This window comes from Labeo rohita, chromosome 2 (assembly GCF_022985175.1).
Source record: "Labeo rohita strain BAU-BD-2019 chromosome 2, IGBB_LRoh.1.0, whole genome shotgun sequence".
NCBI lineage: Eukaryota > Metazoa > Chordata > Actinopteri > Cypriniformes > Cyprinidae > Labeo > Labeo rohita.
The window spans coordinates 31,086,987-31,104,119 of NC_066870.1; the positions used below are offsets into that span (position 1 = coordinate 31,086,987).

The 17,133-nt window shown below is 36.1% G+C and overlaps 1 protein-coding gene across 3 annotated transcripts; it reads left to right on the forward strand.

The window, feature by feature from the left end:
* Nucleotides 1-524: 524 nt before the first annotated feature.
* On the forward strand, nt 525-15,386 carry si:ch211-195h23.3 (uncharacterized protein LOC100170660 homolog). Of its 3 annotated transcripts, none has more exons than XM_051129143.1 (16): nt 525-896; nt 6,165-6,292; nt 6,857-6,966; nt 7,060-7,253; nt 7,685-7,927; nt 8,065-8,342; nt 8,858-9,070; nt 9,676-9,778; nt 9,983-10,176; nt 10,996-11,212; nt 11,904-11,965; nt 12,912-12,994; nt 13,082-13,299; nt 13,449-13,705; nt 14,068-14,184; nt 14,394-15,386. In XM_051129143.1, exons 1-16 carry the CDS (start codon nt 704-706, stop codon nt 14,541-14,543), a joined length of 2,760 nt encoding a protein of 919 aa, XP_050985100.1. In that variant the 5' UTR covers nt 525-703; the 3' UTR covers nt 14,544-15,386. The 3 variants fall into 3 exon arrangements, 2 of the variants coding, with proteins under 2 accessions (XP_050985100.1, XP_050985109.1); XM_051129152.1 differs by having other exon boundaries at nt 11,907-11,965; XR_007829181.1 differs by lacking the exons at nt 13,082-13,299; nt 13,449-13,705; nt 14,068-14,184; nt 14,394-15,386 and adding an exon at nt 12,497-12,703 and having other exon boundaries at nt 12,912-12,961.
* Nucleotides 15,387-17,133: the final 1,747 nt, after the last annotated feature.

The window sequence follows — 17,133 nt, forward strand, 5'->3', positions numbered from 1 at the left end:
TAGACCCTTATGGCACATTGGACAGAGACACTGCATACCAATTTTCAAGTGGATCGGACTAACGATTGCATAGTTATAGTCATTTTTATGTTTTTTCAGGCTTATAGCGCCACCAAGTGGCAGAGCTGTGCAATTTTTTTATTTGACCAAAGATTGAGCTTATACACATGTGTACCGAGTTTGGTGAAGATATCTCATTTGGTTCATGAGTTATAGCCATTTTAGTAAAAAGTAGGTTTTGGACAAATTTCATTTTTGGCGGAAAAATTTTGACCGGAAAAATTTCCAGATAGCCATTTTGTTTTGATTGACCCAAGGATTTACAATGATATTTTTTGAGTCTATGACAAACGGTCTAGGAGCTATGAGCATTTTTGCATTTTTGCGCTGTAGCGCCACCTATAGGCCGATTGGGCCGGTTCTTTGCACCTGAGTAGCGAGGGGGACTACTACCTTCTGACCAAGTTTCAGCTCTCTAGGCCTTACGGTTTGGGCTGCACGATCAGTTTTAGGGCGGAATAATTGCTCCAGCCCCTCCTAAAAAATTCTCATGAGAAATGTTATCTTTATTGTCACGCTCATGGGAGGACTAGTGGGTCTGAGTTTAAAAACGGAATACGCTTTCTGCTTTTAAAACAACAAATTACTTCGCTAATTTTAACAGTAGGCTACTTTATAAACAGCCTAGTTTTTGTGCAGAGTCATGGCGTGTGGCGGACTCATGTCCGCTCCGGTGTGTCTCATTGAAAACGATGAAAATGGGAAGCTGCATGTGAGGAAAGAGGCCAAAAATATTCTGGATGGAATAATTCAGCCGGTTGTGGTAGTGTCTGTGGTGGGACTCTACCGTACGGGAAAGTCTTACCTTATGAACCGCCTGGCAGGACAACAGTCCGGTGAGAGAAACAGTCTTTCATCATGTGCAGTGCATGCTGCTGATATATATACATTTTCACCGTTGTTTCCACGACTAAATAATGACTGAAAAAAGTTACCATACACGTACACGTTTTTTTTTTCAAATATTTCATTCTCATTACTCAGTAATTAATTATACGGGGTTTTAGTTGTGACAACCGTCACTTCAGGTAATTTAAATAGCGGTGTAACGGAGCGCTATGGACGACGAAAAACTTATCAACGAAGTAGGGAAATACCGAGAATTATATGCAACAAACCATAGTTTCTTTAAAGACAACATAAGGACCTCATCACCATGGAGGAAGATTGCAGATGTCATCGGTTACCAGGGAATACACAGCCCTGTATACAGAGCCGGACAGTAACGGAGTACATTTACTTGAGTACAGTACTTAAGTACAATTTTGAGGGATCTGTACTTTACTCAAGTATCATTTTTGGGGAGTACTCATGACTTTACTCAAGTACATTTGAGAGGCAAATATTGTACACTATACTCCGCTACATTTCCATCCATAAGCGTGAGTACCCGTTACTTCTTCTAAAAAAAAGGAAAAAAGAAAAATCTCAGAAACCCTCAATTTGTTGTTTCCCTCTCAAACGCGATTGGATTGTGCAGGTGCCCCATATCCAGCTGTGCTTAACCTCTCACTAAAGCTCAACACAGCCCTGCCAGCTTCAGGAGCGTGTGAAAGGCTTTTTAGCATAGCAGGTTTGCTTTTCACCCCAAGAAGGGGATCAATTCATTCACAGAATTTTGAGAACCAACTTCTCCTCAAGTTGAACAAGGACTTCATGACATTTGATTGAATTGAAGTACAGTACACACACACACACACACACACAAAAGAGTTGTCAAACATAGATTGTGTAGAATGGTGTTATTCAGCTGAAAGTATTTTCTCCTGCCTTTGCCTGTATGTCAATGTGAGAGGAAGGGGCTTAATATTGTCACTCAAATGAGCTGAATTTTATTTTTCCTTATTTGTACGCTGACCTAAACACAGCTGATTAGCTGATTTTCTTTAATCACTTAATCACGGTCAGGTTCAGAGGTGTGTCAGAACATTGCTATATTGTTTATATTATTCTTATATTATTGCTATATTATTCTTTTCTGATATTACACATTAATGTAAGCTGAGCATTTGCTTTGATGTTCTTGAGTATGCGGTGTGTTTAACACAGTCTGGTTCAAATGTGGGTGCAAAAAATACATTAAACTCTAACAGAGGTTTGTCAGAGCGTTGCCATTGTTGTGCTATTGCCTTGTGGGCAAGTGAGAAATGTTAAATAAAGCAACATGGTAAAAAGATGAAAATGACTTGATTTTACTTTCAATTCCTTTTACATTCTCCAAGGTATTAACATTAACATTTTTCATAACTCCATATAGGACGTTTCTGTACATAAATGTAAGCACTGTGGCAGTAGTAATGCAATATTTAGAAAATGTACTCTTGTACTCTTGATACTCAAGTACTTTTAAAAACAAGTACTTCAGTACTTTTACTTAAGTAGACATCCGACTGTAGTACTTTTACTTGTACTTGAGTAAAATTTAGCAAGGGGTATCTGTACTTTTTTACTCAAGTAATGAACCTGTGTACTCTGTCCGCCTCTGCCTGTATATTTATCTAGGACTATACAAACATTCAATGGCCACACTATGGTTTTCTTTATTTTCATCAAATCGATATTAGAAATAGAATATAAACTGAAACCTAAACTCATTGAAATAAAAGCTTTTCAAGGTGTTTGGTTACGTTTTCACTCAGGTTGGCTAGCTAACCTTAGCTAAACTATTTTGCTACTAACATAGTTGCCTAGTAACAGATAGGTACAAAAAAAAAAAACAGTAACAGACTTATCATAACACAGATTATTTTCATTGATTAACGTTCAAAACTTAGCTATTATCAATTAAAATAATATATTTAGAATAATATTAATAATAAATTTAGTTAAAACTCACCCATCTTACAGCTTCATTGGAAAATGAGCTTCCGCGTATAGAATGTGCGCGTCCGGTGTGCGATACCTCCAGTTGTTGTAGGCACTGCGCGACGCGGCGCTGCACTTCTCGTCCGGTGTGGGACCCAGGGGCGTCGCTAGGGCTAATCATTAGGGGCTTGAGCCCCGAAAGTTTTTTTTGTTTGGCCCTATAAATTCCACGGAATTTGTCAAAGTTTAAATCAATTAATTAAACGTTGGTCCTTAAACTTAAATCAAGTCGCGATAGGGACTAGTATCTGTAAATATTATGCCGCAAAAGGCTATTTAAATATGAATCCTGCATGTTCTGCGTGTCTTTTTATGAATGAACGGCGCGGATGCGCGGTTTCGTTTTCTAAACATGTAATACTGACGCGTGCGGTGATTTCAGCGTCTGCCGTTTCACTAAATGAGGGCAAAAATACATTAGTCACTTAATGAGCATTTCACTGTTTCATTTGAGTAAAACAAGCGTCAAATATATACACAGAAATGTAAAGGTATTCACGGCAAGTCGGCAACCCGTCAAAATAAAAGTTGGGTTTAACTTTATTCATCATTCAGTATAATGTACGTGCCTACTACTACTACTATTAATTAATAAAAATGTATACATTTTTTTCACACAATATTTCTTCCATGTTTTACATTTTAATAGTAAATCCCCTTTATTTGCCAAAAATAAAATATAATTTTCAGTAAAAGATCAGTTAAGTCAATATTTTTTACCTTCATCTGATAACCAGAAAAATACACAATGCAGAGTTCCATAAGGCTATTGTAAAAATAAATAAAAGCTGTTTTATGCATTCAAATAAACAGACATGCTAAAACATATTTGGTTACAATAAAACATAAAGTCAGAAAAAAATAAAACATTTTATAGGGTCCCAAACATGTAAATGTAAACTTTTGATAAATTGACGGTAAATTGTATAAGATTCATGGTTTTAATTAATTACTAATTAAATAATTAATAAAATTAAATTTAACCATTAAAAAGAAGGCCAGAAAAATGAAAACAGAAAACAGAATTTGAAAAAAAAAAAAAAATAAAAATAAATAAAACGGAATTTGGGGGAAAAAGAAATAGGGCCCTCTTTTTGCATGCAACTATATATTTGTTACAGTTATAAATACATTTTCAAATGTATTATTTTATTTGTCTAACATATTTTTTTAATCTTATAATTTTGTTATAATACTTTGATATGTTTGCTATTTGCAGTGATTACTATTTACTATTGTTAATAGTGTGACAAGGTCTTTAACCCCCGGTTTAATGCCCCCGGACCCGCCTAGTAGGATCCAGGTTCAACCACTTGTGTCTAACAAAATCTTATGTGAGCATGATGTGAGCCCCCACCGACTACCACTAGCCCCTGATCTTTTGGCACCAGCCCCGGATGTTTTAAAATCCTAGAAATGCTCCTGGTGGGACCCCCTTCAGTTGGATGGTGCGTTTGATAAATTTACTACATAACATTTATCTTGCAAAGTGAAACGCACTGACTAAAAGTACATTATTTATTGTAACCAACACACATTCTTTCTATGAGGGTTGCGCTTCACTAAATAAAATGAATTAATAAATACCTGTTTACAATAACTTTGAGGGATATTTGAGGGAGCGTAGAGCCATGATCTCAATATGGGAGAGCAAGCCAAGAGATTCTTGCTGGCACCATCTTGTATTACAATAGTGCACTCTTGTTGACGTGTGCCATTAAAATAACGCCAAAAAACTGCCTCAAATGTACTATGAAAATGAGAATAAAGTCGTACAAGCTCCAATCTATTCTTATTGGTTAAAATGGACGGAGACTATCTCGTGTTGAGACTATCTCAGGTGCTGAATATGTGCAAAACAGTAGCATTAAAGGAGACGTCCACTTCCAAAACAAAGATTGACATATAATGTACTCACCCCATTGTCATCCAAGATGTTCATGTCTTTCTTTTTTCAGTCGTAAAGAAATTATGTTTTTGAGGAAAATGTTTCAGCATTTTTCTCCATATAATGGACTGATATGGTGCCCCGATTTTGAACTGCCAAAATGCTGTTTAAATGCAGCTTCAAACGATCCCAAATGCAGTTGTAAATGATCCCAACCGAGAAAGAAGGGTCTTATCTAGTGTAACGATCGGTTATTTTCATAAAAATAATACAATTTATATACTTTTTAATGCCAAATACTCGTCTTGTCTTGTCTTACTCTGCCTGGACTGTTTTTGTTCCGGTTCATGACAGTTAGGGTATGTCGCAAAACTCCCATCTCATGTTCTCCCTCAACTTCGAAATGAGGGAGAAAATACGATTGGAGTTTTTTGACATACCCTAACTGTCTTGAGCCAGAATACACAGAGTTCAGGGAGAGAAAGGCAAGATGAGTGTTTGGGATTAAAGTGTATTTAAATTGTATTTTTTAAAATGAAAATAACTGATCATTTCGCTAGATGAGACCCTTCTTCCTCGGCTGGGATCGTTTACAACCGCGTTTGGGATCGTTTGAAGCCGCATTTAAACTGCATTTTGGAAGTTCAAAATCGGGGCACCATATCAGTCCATTATATGGAGAAAAATGCAGAAATGTTTTCCTCAAAAAACATACTTTCTTTACGACTGAAGAAAGAAAGACATGAACATCTTGGATGACAAGGGGGTGAGTACATTATATGTGATCTTTGTTTCGGAAGTGGACTACTTCTTTAAGATGGGACTGTTTCATACATGTAAACAATAATATAATAATAAAGTTGAAATATTACAGTAATAATGAAAATAATGCTCATTATAGTGTTCAGAACTAATTTATTAAAAAAAGCACTAAAATGAATTCATAAATTAAACAACTTCAAAGTGGTAGAACTGTCCTGTGAATGTAAAAGTAAAAAGTATAATTTAAAGAGTGCACTCAGTAATTTTTCCCTCATTACAAAATGTTTTACACATAAAGACATGTAGTACTTTGTATTTACAATCATGCTCTCTCACATGAGACTCCAGTCATAACGACTGTCCAGTAAAACCTCTTTTATTTTATTTGGAGTGGTTGAGATCACATGGTCAGGTGAACAAAATTCACTTGATCTCAGTAACCTCTCATTATCTGCCACTGCGACTCACAGAATAAACAGATAAAGACAGACTGAATATAAAGCATTTCATCAACGGCACCGTTAACTAAAAACTGTGGATTTTAAATGATGCTGCATTCTCATTGACTTTAATGATATGTTTGTCTCAGGCTTTGCTCTAGGCAGCGCTAATGAATCAAAGACCAAAGGCATCTGGATGTGGTGCATCCCTCACCCCAAAAAAGAAGGACACACTCTGGTGCTGCTGGACACAGAGGGACTTGGTGATGTGGCAAAGGTGAGGAGAAAGAGCACACAGCATCCATAGCAATCTTATCTCTATAGCAATAAAATCTACCATCAACAGATGAAAAGATACATTGCACATAGTACTTTGGGGCCGGTTGCACCAGCTGGACATACACCTAGTTGTAAGACTAGGCTGGATGTAAAATGCACTTTAAGTCATGCGTAGAATTGATACCTGTTGCACCATCTCTGCGTAGTGCTACATCTGAGACTAAATTTTACTTGAGCAATTCAGTTCTATATTAGTAGTTGTAGCCATTGCAGCGTGGATGGCGTCTCAGCTGTCACTGTGGGAGAATGCGTCAGCGTTGACGTACATCATCTATGCCGGGCGTAGTTGTGCCTGATCGTAATTTTAGCTGGTGCAACAGGTGTAAATAGTTATCAGAAAGTTGGACGTTGCAAAGCCCAGTGTAGGGCTTACACCCTGTTTTTTTACGTCTAGCTGGTGCAACCGGCCATTGGACTTTACAAATCAGTTCTAGACTGGATGGCCTTTTGCTTTTAAATGTAAATTAGTGGTCACTTACTGGTGCTCACATACTTATTTCAGGGAGATGAGAAACATGACACATGGATCTTCTGTCTGGCTGTTCTACTCAGCAGTACTCTAGTGTACAACAGCTTAGGGACCATTGACAACACAGCATTGGAAAACCTGCAGTATCCTTGTCACACACACATATATGATGTATTCAGAGTTAACAGTTAATAAATCGCAGTAGTGTTATTTCTCCTGAACAGTGCTGAATGTAGCTACGTTACAGAGCTGACGGAGAACATTTGTGTGAAGGCAGATGTGGGTCAACATGAGGACGAGTCGGCAGATTTCATCCGTGTTTTTCCATCGTTTGTCTGGACTGTTCGTGACTTTACTTTGGAACTGAAAAGGGGGGATAAACTAATAACATCAGATGAGTATCTGGAGGGTGCACTGAAACTCAAACCAGGTGAGATAAAGAGCTGACATTAATTAACACACATACAGAATACACTCTTTTACTAACAGGCATAAATGCCATCACAGTCTATTTCTGTCATGTTGAAAAACATCTAAGTCACTAGCCATAGTTGCAGAAATAATGAATGTCTCTGACATATTTAGAAAAACTGTTTTCTTTCTTCAAACTAATGGAGCTGAGCCAATGCTGATAGATGAATTGCTAAAAGAAAATAGCAATGTTGAAAGTTGATTGGCAAAAGTGCAAATCAACCTACAAATGGGCTACTAAAACGTATAAACTAACCCACTTTAAAATGGAATAGGATAATGCATTTTAACATTTCAAAAACAGCACCTAACAGTTTTAGTTTAACATAAAAGTATCCATTACATACAGTAAATTAGTAAATATATATTATGTTTCCATAATTATTTTAGGTATTTCACATCGGATTGAGCAGTACAACCTGCCCCGTCGTTGTCTGCGGCAGTTCTTTGCGGTGAGGAAGTGCTTTGTGTTTCCTCGGCCTGCTAGTACACAAAATATGCAGAGAATGGAGCAGCTGACTGAAAAAGAACTGGATTCGGGGTTCCTTGAGCAGGCAGACACATTCTGCAGTTACGTCTATGACAATTCAGAGCCAAAAACAGTCACTGGAGGCCGTACAATTACTGGAACAGGTGTGTGCCTTTACAAAATTCCTGAAAGAAAACAAAATTTATGATGGTTGTGAATCTGTTTTGAGAACCAATGATCAGTGGACTGCATACAAAAGAACATACAATATACTGAACTATGGAGTTGTGTTTCCTGACAGCTCTGGGTAATCTTGCTGAGGTTTATGTAGAGGCGATCCGCAGCGGGAATGTTCTGTGTGTGGAGAACGCAGTCACGTGTCTAGCTAAGATCCAGAACGTCCGTGCAGTAGAGGAGGCCCTGCAGTTTTACATGACTGAGATGCTCAGCATAGCTGAGCTTCCAAAGCGCCCAGAAGAGCTGTCTGACATCCACAAAACTGCAGAGAAGAAGGCTATTGAAGTTTTCTTCTCCATTTCCTTCAATGACAATGGCCAGATCTACCAGCAAGAGCTCATGGTAAAGTACCTGCTGTAACTGCTGGCCTACAGAAACAGATTAGGGACAAACAGGAAAACAGAGGCAGATATAAACATGGACAAAACAACATGAAACAGGAACTATCTGAACTATACTGTGTCCTAATTTGTATACTTACACTATTCACTAAATGTGCTTACAGGTTACAGGTTACAGGTTCAAACCAAGTCAAGTGTAATATTGAATACTGAATTGACCATAGAAAATCTTTTACCTTTCCAAATAAAAAAAATAATAAATCTGTGGTAATCATCAGAAATCATGCCATCAAAACATTATTGTATCCGTCAAATTGAAATCACACATTTAATTAAAAGAATTTAAATGCATTTTAAAACTTCAAAAACTTGGTGCTACACTTGTATTTATTATAGTAAATGTGCACAGTTTGAAGTAATGGAGATTTAATCCATGTTTAATCCAGTATTCTCTCTTTATAACAAGTAGAAGTATAAGCAGTTTTGCTATCTCTCTCATTGCGTCTCTTGATTTAGAGGAAGATTCATGATGAATATCAGCAGAGGTGCCAGCAGAATCAGGAAGCGTCTCGCATGCAGTGTGAGGACGTGCTGCGTGATGTGTTTGATAAGATGGAAAAAAGCATTTCTGATGGATCATACCTGAAACCTGGAGGATACCAACAGTACAGAGACACACTCACACAGCTGACCTGGGACTATAGAGCAAGAACAGACTCACAAATAATGGTACAGTTCACACATGCATGCTTTGCTTGTGTTTTGTTGTTCTGGATGGTCACAACAGCATGTAACAGCACTGATCAACATCTTTAAATCAATGCTGACATGATAATCATGAAACTGAAACACTTACTCTCAGATCTGAGATTCACAAATTTGGGTGCTCTTGTTACTTTCCTTAAAGCACAAAATTAGGTATTTTGAAGAATGTAGATTGTTACTTTTTATCCAAACAACAGTTTTAGTGATCAGAGATTTCAAGCCTGAAAAAGGGCAAAAGAAATTAATTAATAATGAACTGATGCATTTCAAATTATTTGTTGAAATTAAGTATGATATGTCATTGGGGCAACTTTTATAGTACTTTAATGGTTGTTTTCCTTTTGGCGCTTGACAGCCATGGTAACTACAAACTGTCATTGTATGGAGAATTACTCATGGAAAAATTAATGCCATGTTGGTTTGTCACTGTGTAATGGCAAGTAATTTATAATAACTTTTATGTACTTATGCGACCTCTTCCTCTAAGTATGATTTATTGCTGTCACAACAAAACTCCCATTTTTTAAAAACTGATAGTTTGAATGATTAGAAATGTGTTTTTTCCACAGAGAGAGGATGTGTTGATTAAATATTTGAGAGCAAAGGAAGAGATTGGAATTGGAATTCTACAAGCTGATCAATCCATGAATGCCACAGAACGGGAGAGCGAGGGTAAAATTAAAATCAGCTGTACACTTCTCTATCAATCAAAGCTCTCAGTTACTTAAATCAGAGCACTGTTTCAAAGCAGTAGTAGCTGACACTTTCATTACTAAATACCTTTATCATGTAGTTGTGTACTGCAGACATATGACTGCTAGACAGATTTGTTTAGCAGTTAGGTCAGAATACCAAACTTTCTCTTTCTCTTTACAGTGCATAGATTAAAGTGTGATATTTTGAAGAAGGGGCAAAGAGCTGTAGAGAAACAGAAGTGGTTACATGAGCGGGTGTTTGAAGACATGAAGAGATCTCATCAGGAGCATATGCGGCAGACCACTAGTCAGATGGAGAGAGAGCTGGAAAGATTCAGGAAAGACAATGAACGAGTCTTAGAAGCAAAACTGAAGGTAAAACAGGACACAAACTCTAAAAAAAAAAAAAAAAAAGTGCCATGTTCAGTACTGTGGAGAATTTTATAGCTCGATATAAAGAAAATACACACAGATCACATTTTGATGCAAACTGATGCAAGAAACACATTCGTTTAAAATTAATTGTTTCAGTTGTTGTAATTGCCATTTTATATAAAAATAAGTTACAGTTGAAGTTTACTTTTTTAAAATTATTTACTAAAGGTTTAACTGGTGCCTGTACATTAAGATGTTTACCTGAATTGTCTGCAGTAGTGCAATGATCAAGGTAAAGAATAATATGTTATATTATAATCAAATAATGCTGCTTGCAAGCACTGAATATGAACAAATAATTAAATTTAGCAGCATTTCAACACATTTATATACATTTATATTAAGTCATTATTGTTTGTTTATTTAAGACTATTGGAGTATGTTTTAGAATAAAATTCCTTTACAAGAGATATTTCAGTCTTTTTATTTTACATTTAATTCCATGTGTCTGGTTCTTCTTTAATTGTTTCTGAATTTTACTAGCAATTTCTAAGTGAAAATTATTTCTACACCGTTTTTTTCCGTGTATACAAAATAAACAAATGTAAAAAGTAACATAAAATGTTTAAATGGAAAATACATAGAATACAGAAACAATCTGACTTGGAGATGTTGTTGGCATGCTTGATTAGATGATAAACTGTATTATATTGAGTTTACAAACAGCGTTACAGACTGTGCTTTTGAGGTTTACTAAATGTGCTCATGGTCAAGATTAGAATTAGACTTTTTCTGATTCAGATGCTGTTTGTGTTGTAGGAAAGAGGAGCTCTTCTACAGCAGAACTTTCAGCAGGAGGCTGCACGGATACAGGATGAGATTAACAGCCTGAAAGCAGATATGAATAAACAGGAAATGTCCCATCACTCCTTACAATACATCGATACTAAATGGCCTGGTGCTGGGCTTTCAAAACTTGTCTGGACAAAGGGTGCCCAATCTGATGAGTCTCAATTTCCGCTGCAACGTTCAGAGGGTAGGGTCAGAATTTGGTTTATAAAATGGATAGTTCCGGTCCTTGATTTTGATTGGTTGAGCTGCATTTGAAGTTGTTGTAAATTACTCTACAAGCATACACCTTTGTTTACTTTTGTGTGTTGCTTGGCAACCACTTTGTTGCAGCCACAACTCTGAGGAACTACATTGTTTGGTGGAAGAATACTTTTTTTTTTTAATTAATTAGTTCCGACGTGAAGCGGATGGTGGTTGCCTTTGCAAAGTGCATTTAAAATCCTTTAATACCCTGCAAACCATTGATTATCCCGCTTATTCCTTGGTCATTTTCAAATTTATAGACAAGTTAAAACTAGAAAACTAAAACTAAATCTGCTTATCTCTTACGTAAACAACATGAAAGTACAGGTCCATCTTGCCGTGAATGAGTGGTTTCAGGCTACTGGTGGTGGTGGAAGGGTGTGGGGTTTTTTTTTCTTGGCAAACTTTGGGTCCCTTAGTACCTGTTGAGTATTGCTGAAATGTCACAGTCTACAGAGTATAATATACATAAACTTTGTAACTGTGCTTGAGATTTAATTCAGATTTTCTTTTCTTACAAATGTTTTACGTAACATGAGTAAATACTGTATATAGAAAAAGACTTGCAAGAAAAAAATCTTTTCTTTTTTTGTTTAAATAACACCAGTTTCTATGTACTCTTTGTCTGACAGTAGAAAAGGGTTCTGATTCTCTGTCTTACTCATCATTGGAGGCTCAATCACCAGCACACCCAGTGAGTAAAAGCTGTCATGAATTTTCTTTTCATTATAACAATTACAATGTAATTATTTTTTTGCCTGTGATATTTCTGTGTGATGAATTACTGTAAATCAGATGATTTTGAAGCTATAAAACATGCTAATCTTTTAAAGGAGAACTCTACTTCCAGAACAACAATTAACATCCTATTAGGTTCTGTACTGGACCTTCCCATCACTACTACGAATCACATCTAAGTTCATCATCTGTGTACTCCGGCTCAAAAAATGTAGAGAATGGCGAAAAACTCCATCTTAATTTCTCCTACAACTTCTGAATCCTCCAACATTGTTGTACCTCTTTGTTTGACTTACTTGCACTTTCTTAGTCTTTGCGCGTTGGCTTTGTAAACACTGGGTTTGTAGTTCTGCCTACGTTCCGCGTGATCTTTCAGCGTGATTTAATAGTATGTAGCATCGTGAACGTGCATCTCAGAGCCTGTGCTAGACGAGCTTTTGTGCTTAAAAAAGTATACACATTTTTATTTTTTCAAAAAAAATGACAGATCGTTACACAAGATAAGACCCTCTTCCTCGGCTGGGATCGTTTAGAGACCTTTGAAGCCACATTTAAACTACATTCTGGATGTTCAAAATCAGGGGCACCAATGAAGTCCATTATATGGAGAAAAATCCTGAAATGCTTTCCTCAAAAACCATAATTTCTTCATGACAGAAGACTGAAAGACATGAACATCTTGGATGACAAGGGGGTGAGTAATTTATTTGTTAATTGTTGTTCTGGAAGTGGAGTTCTCCTCACTGGTACAGTATTGCAGTTTTTTGTATTTTGTAATCACATTGATTACTTTTGAGGTTTCAGTGTATGATCAGTTTTTAAAACTATACAGAATGTTTACAGAAATGTAATATTTAAAAAGTGAATATTTTATACTCCAAAATGATTTAAAACATTCTCAGTCAGAAGATGCAGAAGTTGCAGAAGTGTTCACTCCGGAACTTGTTCAGAGAGGTGATGAAGACAAGCATGATAATACATACAGGTATTTAACACTTTATTTTTAGATATAGAATAGAATATAAGCAAACTGCTATGATTTAATAGTGTAAATGAATATTCTGTCCTCCAGGTTTGTGTGTCCACATGCTGGTCAGTTTCGTTGCAGTCTGACTAACCTTGTGTTTGTGATGGAGGGTGAAGGAGAGGTGCTGTATAACATTGACTCATGGGATCCTCGTCTGTTAGATGGTTTGGGTCAGATGCAGCCTGCAGGACCCTTGTACAATATTGACTGTTTTAATGGTTCAATCTCAGGACTGCACTTTCCTCACTGTGAAATATTCTCTGGTAGGTTTATTTTTACATCCTCAATATGATAGATAAATTGATGGTACAGTGGTGAGTTTGTAACCATTTATGCATGAGCTTTCAGTTTCATTGAGTAAACTTAAAATGAAAACAATAACAATTGTGTATAATTATATGTTCCTTTACAGAGGAAAACAAAGACATTCTGGCTGTAGCACATCTCACTGGTGGTAATGTAGAAACAATGAAGCCTCTTAAAGTGACTGAAACTCATGTGATGATTTACATCAAAGATCTGTCCCTCTTTGGGCTCTTAAAAAGGAAGATCTTTTCTTCGTTCCCTGTTGTTGCCCAAGTGCTTCTCTTTCTACGACCAATTACTACGAGACAGAGAGAAAACATACTGGATGTTTATTTGCTCCCGTGGAACATTCCACTGTCCAAGGTATTATTATTTTTTCGCTTAAAATGTTTCTTGTATTAACACACTCAACACACTCTGATCCAATATATAATAATTGGCCATAGTTTCCCTATTGAGAGACACATAAATAAACTCCTTAGGATCATATAGAATATACATACTTTAGATGATATATGTGTTACTACTTTATAACTGTTCAACTCATATTTATTATTATTTTTTAACATTGTAAAAGGAAAATCTCTGAAGTGAGAGAGCATTGAATACTTTTTAATCTAGTATTTATTTGAGAATGATTTTTTTTGTCAAGATACTGGAGGCATTTTACCTTTTTTGCCTCTGCCTTTAAATTCTAAAAGTTCATAGACTTTTCCTCCCTTAAGGTCATGGGCCAGCACAAAGAGAGTACACACATTACAACCAGTTCAAAGTGCTCTCTCACCCCAGGATCAGAATACGGTCTGTGTTGTGAACCAGTGGGATCTACAGTACAGCCAGAGGTAACATCATATAAGCTGCAAAAACATGTCAGCAATATATTCTCAGATTTGTATTTAATGTCACTAAAATGTCATTAGATTATATGCTTTTCTTGAGATATTTTCTTGATTTCTAGTTGTTTTAGCATATTTTACACCATGAGTCATTGGTGTAATAGATTATAGATTTTATTTATTTAGTCTCTCACCTTTATTTTGCTGTTTTTCAGACAGAGAAGTTTGAGTGTAATTTTGGTCCAAACTATCATCCCACATTTGAAGTGTTTGTAAATTTCAACACTGAGGAAATCAGACTGAGTCTTTTGGATAAAACTGAAGGAAAGGAAGTATGGGTTACACGACGAGTCGTTCTCACATGAATGAATTACAGATATGGCTAGGGTTGTAACTTTTTAACACATTCTAATGCTCGTTACAAAATAAAATTAACATCAAATATTGAATATTTAACAACTTGCACTGTTTTTACACTAAATCTGAAGATTATTGGATTACAGGAAAATACTATTTCTGTTTTACTACTTAAAAAGTTTCACATTGAATTTAGTGTTAGTTGCCACAATTATTTTTGCTAGCAATTACAGACTTAAATTTGTTTCCTAGCTTTGAAATAAACCCTACTCCATAATTTTTCAGTGTAATCAATTCTTTATCAATGTATTAAGTTGGACACTTATTTTAAGCATTTTATGCAGATTATTTAAATCAGGTAAAGATATAGACCCTCCTGCTCACACAAGGCTCACAGGTATGAATTCAAAGTTAACAGTGAAGGATCCAACGATCCTCAAATGCAAACTGTGTGTTTTGCCTCTGGGCAGCCATACATTTGTGTTTTGCTTTCTTTTTATATATTGTTCATTTATTCTTCATTCATTTAATAATTTATAATAATCATTATATTCATTTATATATTCATTTTATTGATTCATTAATTGATTAGTCATTTATATTATATTATAGTTGTTTTTTATTTTTTTTCCCATTGTTTAGTCTTATGACTGTGTAGCTTCAAGGGCTGTTTGTCTTCATGAATAAGAAATACATGGAAGTGTTTATGGAAACCCAAGGTTTATGGGATGTTGTTGTGAATCAGTTTGGTATAACAATACTTGTTGGATTTGTGTTCTTCAGACGAAGTCTGAGCATTGAGACATACGCAACTAAGACTATTCAATAAACTCTGCTCCTTTTTATTATCATTACTTCGTCTCCTGCTTCTGCTCTTCATTTTCACTGGTTTTTCCTCAGTCAACTTCTTGGCTGATAGAAGACTGTTAATAGTGTTTTGGGTATTTTGGGGTACCAGACAAGACCTCCTGTTAACAGGGTTTGGGTATTAGACCTCTCTGCTGACGAGTTGTTCTGATACTGGACAAACTGATATTTTCTGACAGGATCTGGCATCCAGGGCTGGATCTTAATTGTCTAGGCATGGAGACAGCGATCTAACAACAGTATTTCAACTGGCTGTCGTTTTTTCTTTCTTTCTATCTATCAAACACAATTCCTTCTGAAATGTAACTTTTTATTATTATTATTTATATATTTTTTATTTTAACCAGAATGTGAATTTGTGAAAGAACACAGAAATGAACTCATTCGGAGAGTCAGTTCATCAGTGATGATTGCTAATGGTCTGAGGATTTGTATCCAGATTTACATAAGGAAAGGTCCACGAGCCCTTACTCAAACTTGGGACGCCTGTAGCGTAACAGCGCTATATGTCGGCATGCCCACAATGCTATTGGCGCCGACATACAGTTCTTTTCTAACAGGAGCATGATGGCATGGATCTTAAAAGTCACACTAAAACATGCTTTTACATTTGTTTGATTGCTGACTGTTCGAAGACCAAAGACATTATTCCAGATGAAATGTACGGGAAGGTTCATGCCGTTGAACAACAACATATGAACATGAGAATCTTATTTGATGCTCTTGACTCTGGAGGAAAAGCAGAATTTTACAGACTGTTGAAGAAGGAAGAATGTTGTCTAGTAGATAAACTGGAGTCTGGACCCAGTAGAATGCTTTCATTCAGTTCAAATATACATAAATGTTAACCTGATGATCATTTTTTTACAACATGATTTAGGAAGGATCCAGAAATAACCGCATACAGTTAAAAAAAAACATGTACACAGGTCATTGTTTCTGTTGTATTATACATTTTTAAAAGCAGTAATTAAATACAACAAATATAATTAAAAAGTACATCATAAATGCAGTATGAAGTACAGTTATTTTTAAGAGCCCTAATACAAAAAGGTCTAATTTCTCAGACCTCCCTGGTGAAAAAAAACAGCATATGCTGGTAGGTATGTTTTGATGGTCAAGGACCAGCACAAACCAGCAAAGAACCAGCTTAAACCAGCATCAAAACATACCTAACCAGCATCCCAGCATCAAAACATACCGACCAACATATGCTGGTTTTTTCACCAGGGCTGGCACACTTTGGCAAAGCCATTTGTTAGTCAGAAGTACTATTGAAGTACTTCAGCAGAGTATCTTGCAAACATGATTTTGTTTGGTAAAAACCTGTGCATCTTTAATCCTAAATATGATTTTAGTTAGTGTGTAATATGCTGATGTTATGGGTGTGTTTTGTGACGTATTAGAGGCTACATTGCATGTAATGAGATTGTGTACTTTTTTTTTAATGAATAATAATAATAATAACAATAATAATAATAATATTTAAACTTTGTTATTCCCGCCTGGTCATGAAACAAACTTGACAAGTGCCTGTTGTAATGACCGAATTAAGGTTTTTAGCATGATGACAGATACAGCCTAACAAAGTCATACTGCGTCAGCATCTTGCTGGCATAAGTAGGAGCAGCTTTCAGTTGACAGTCTGTAGCGGTCTGCAGGTGCGTCAGATCCCTGTATAGTATTTCCTGTTTCAGAGGATGAGCAGCAAAATTTGTGTAGTTCTTTAGA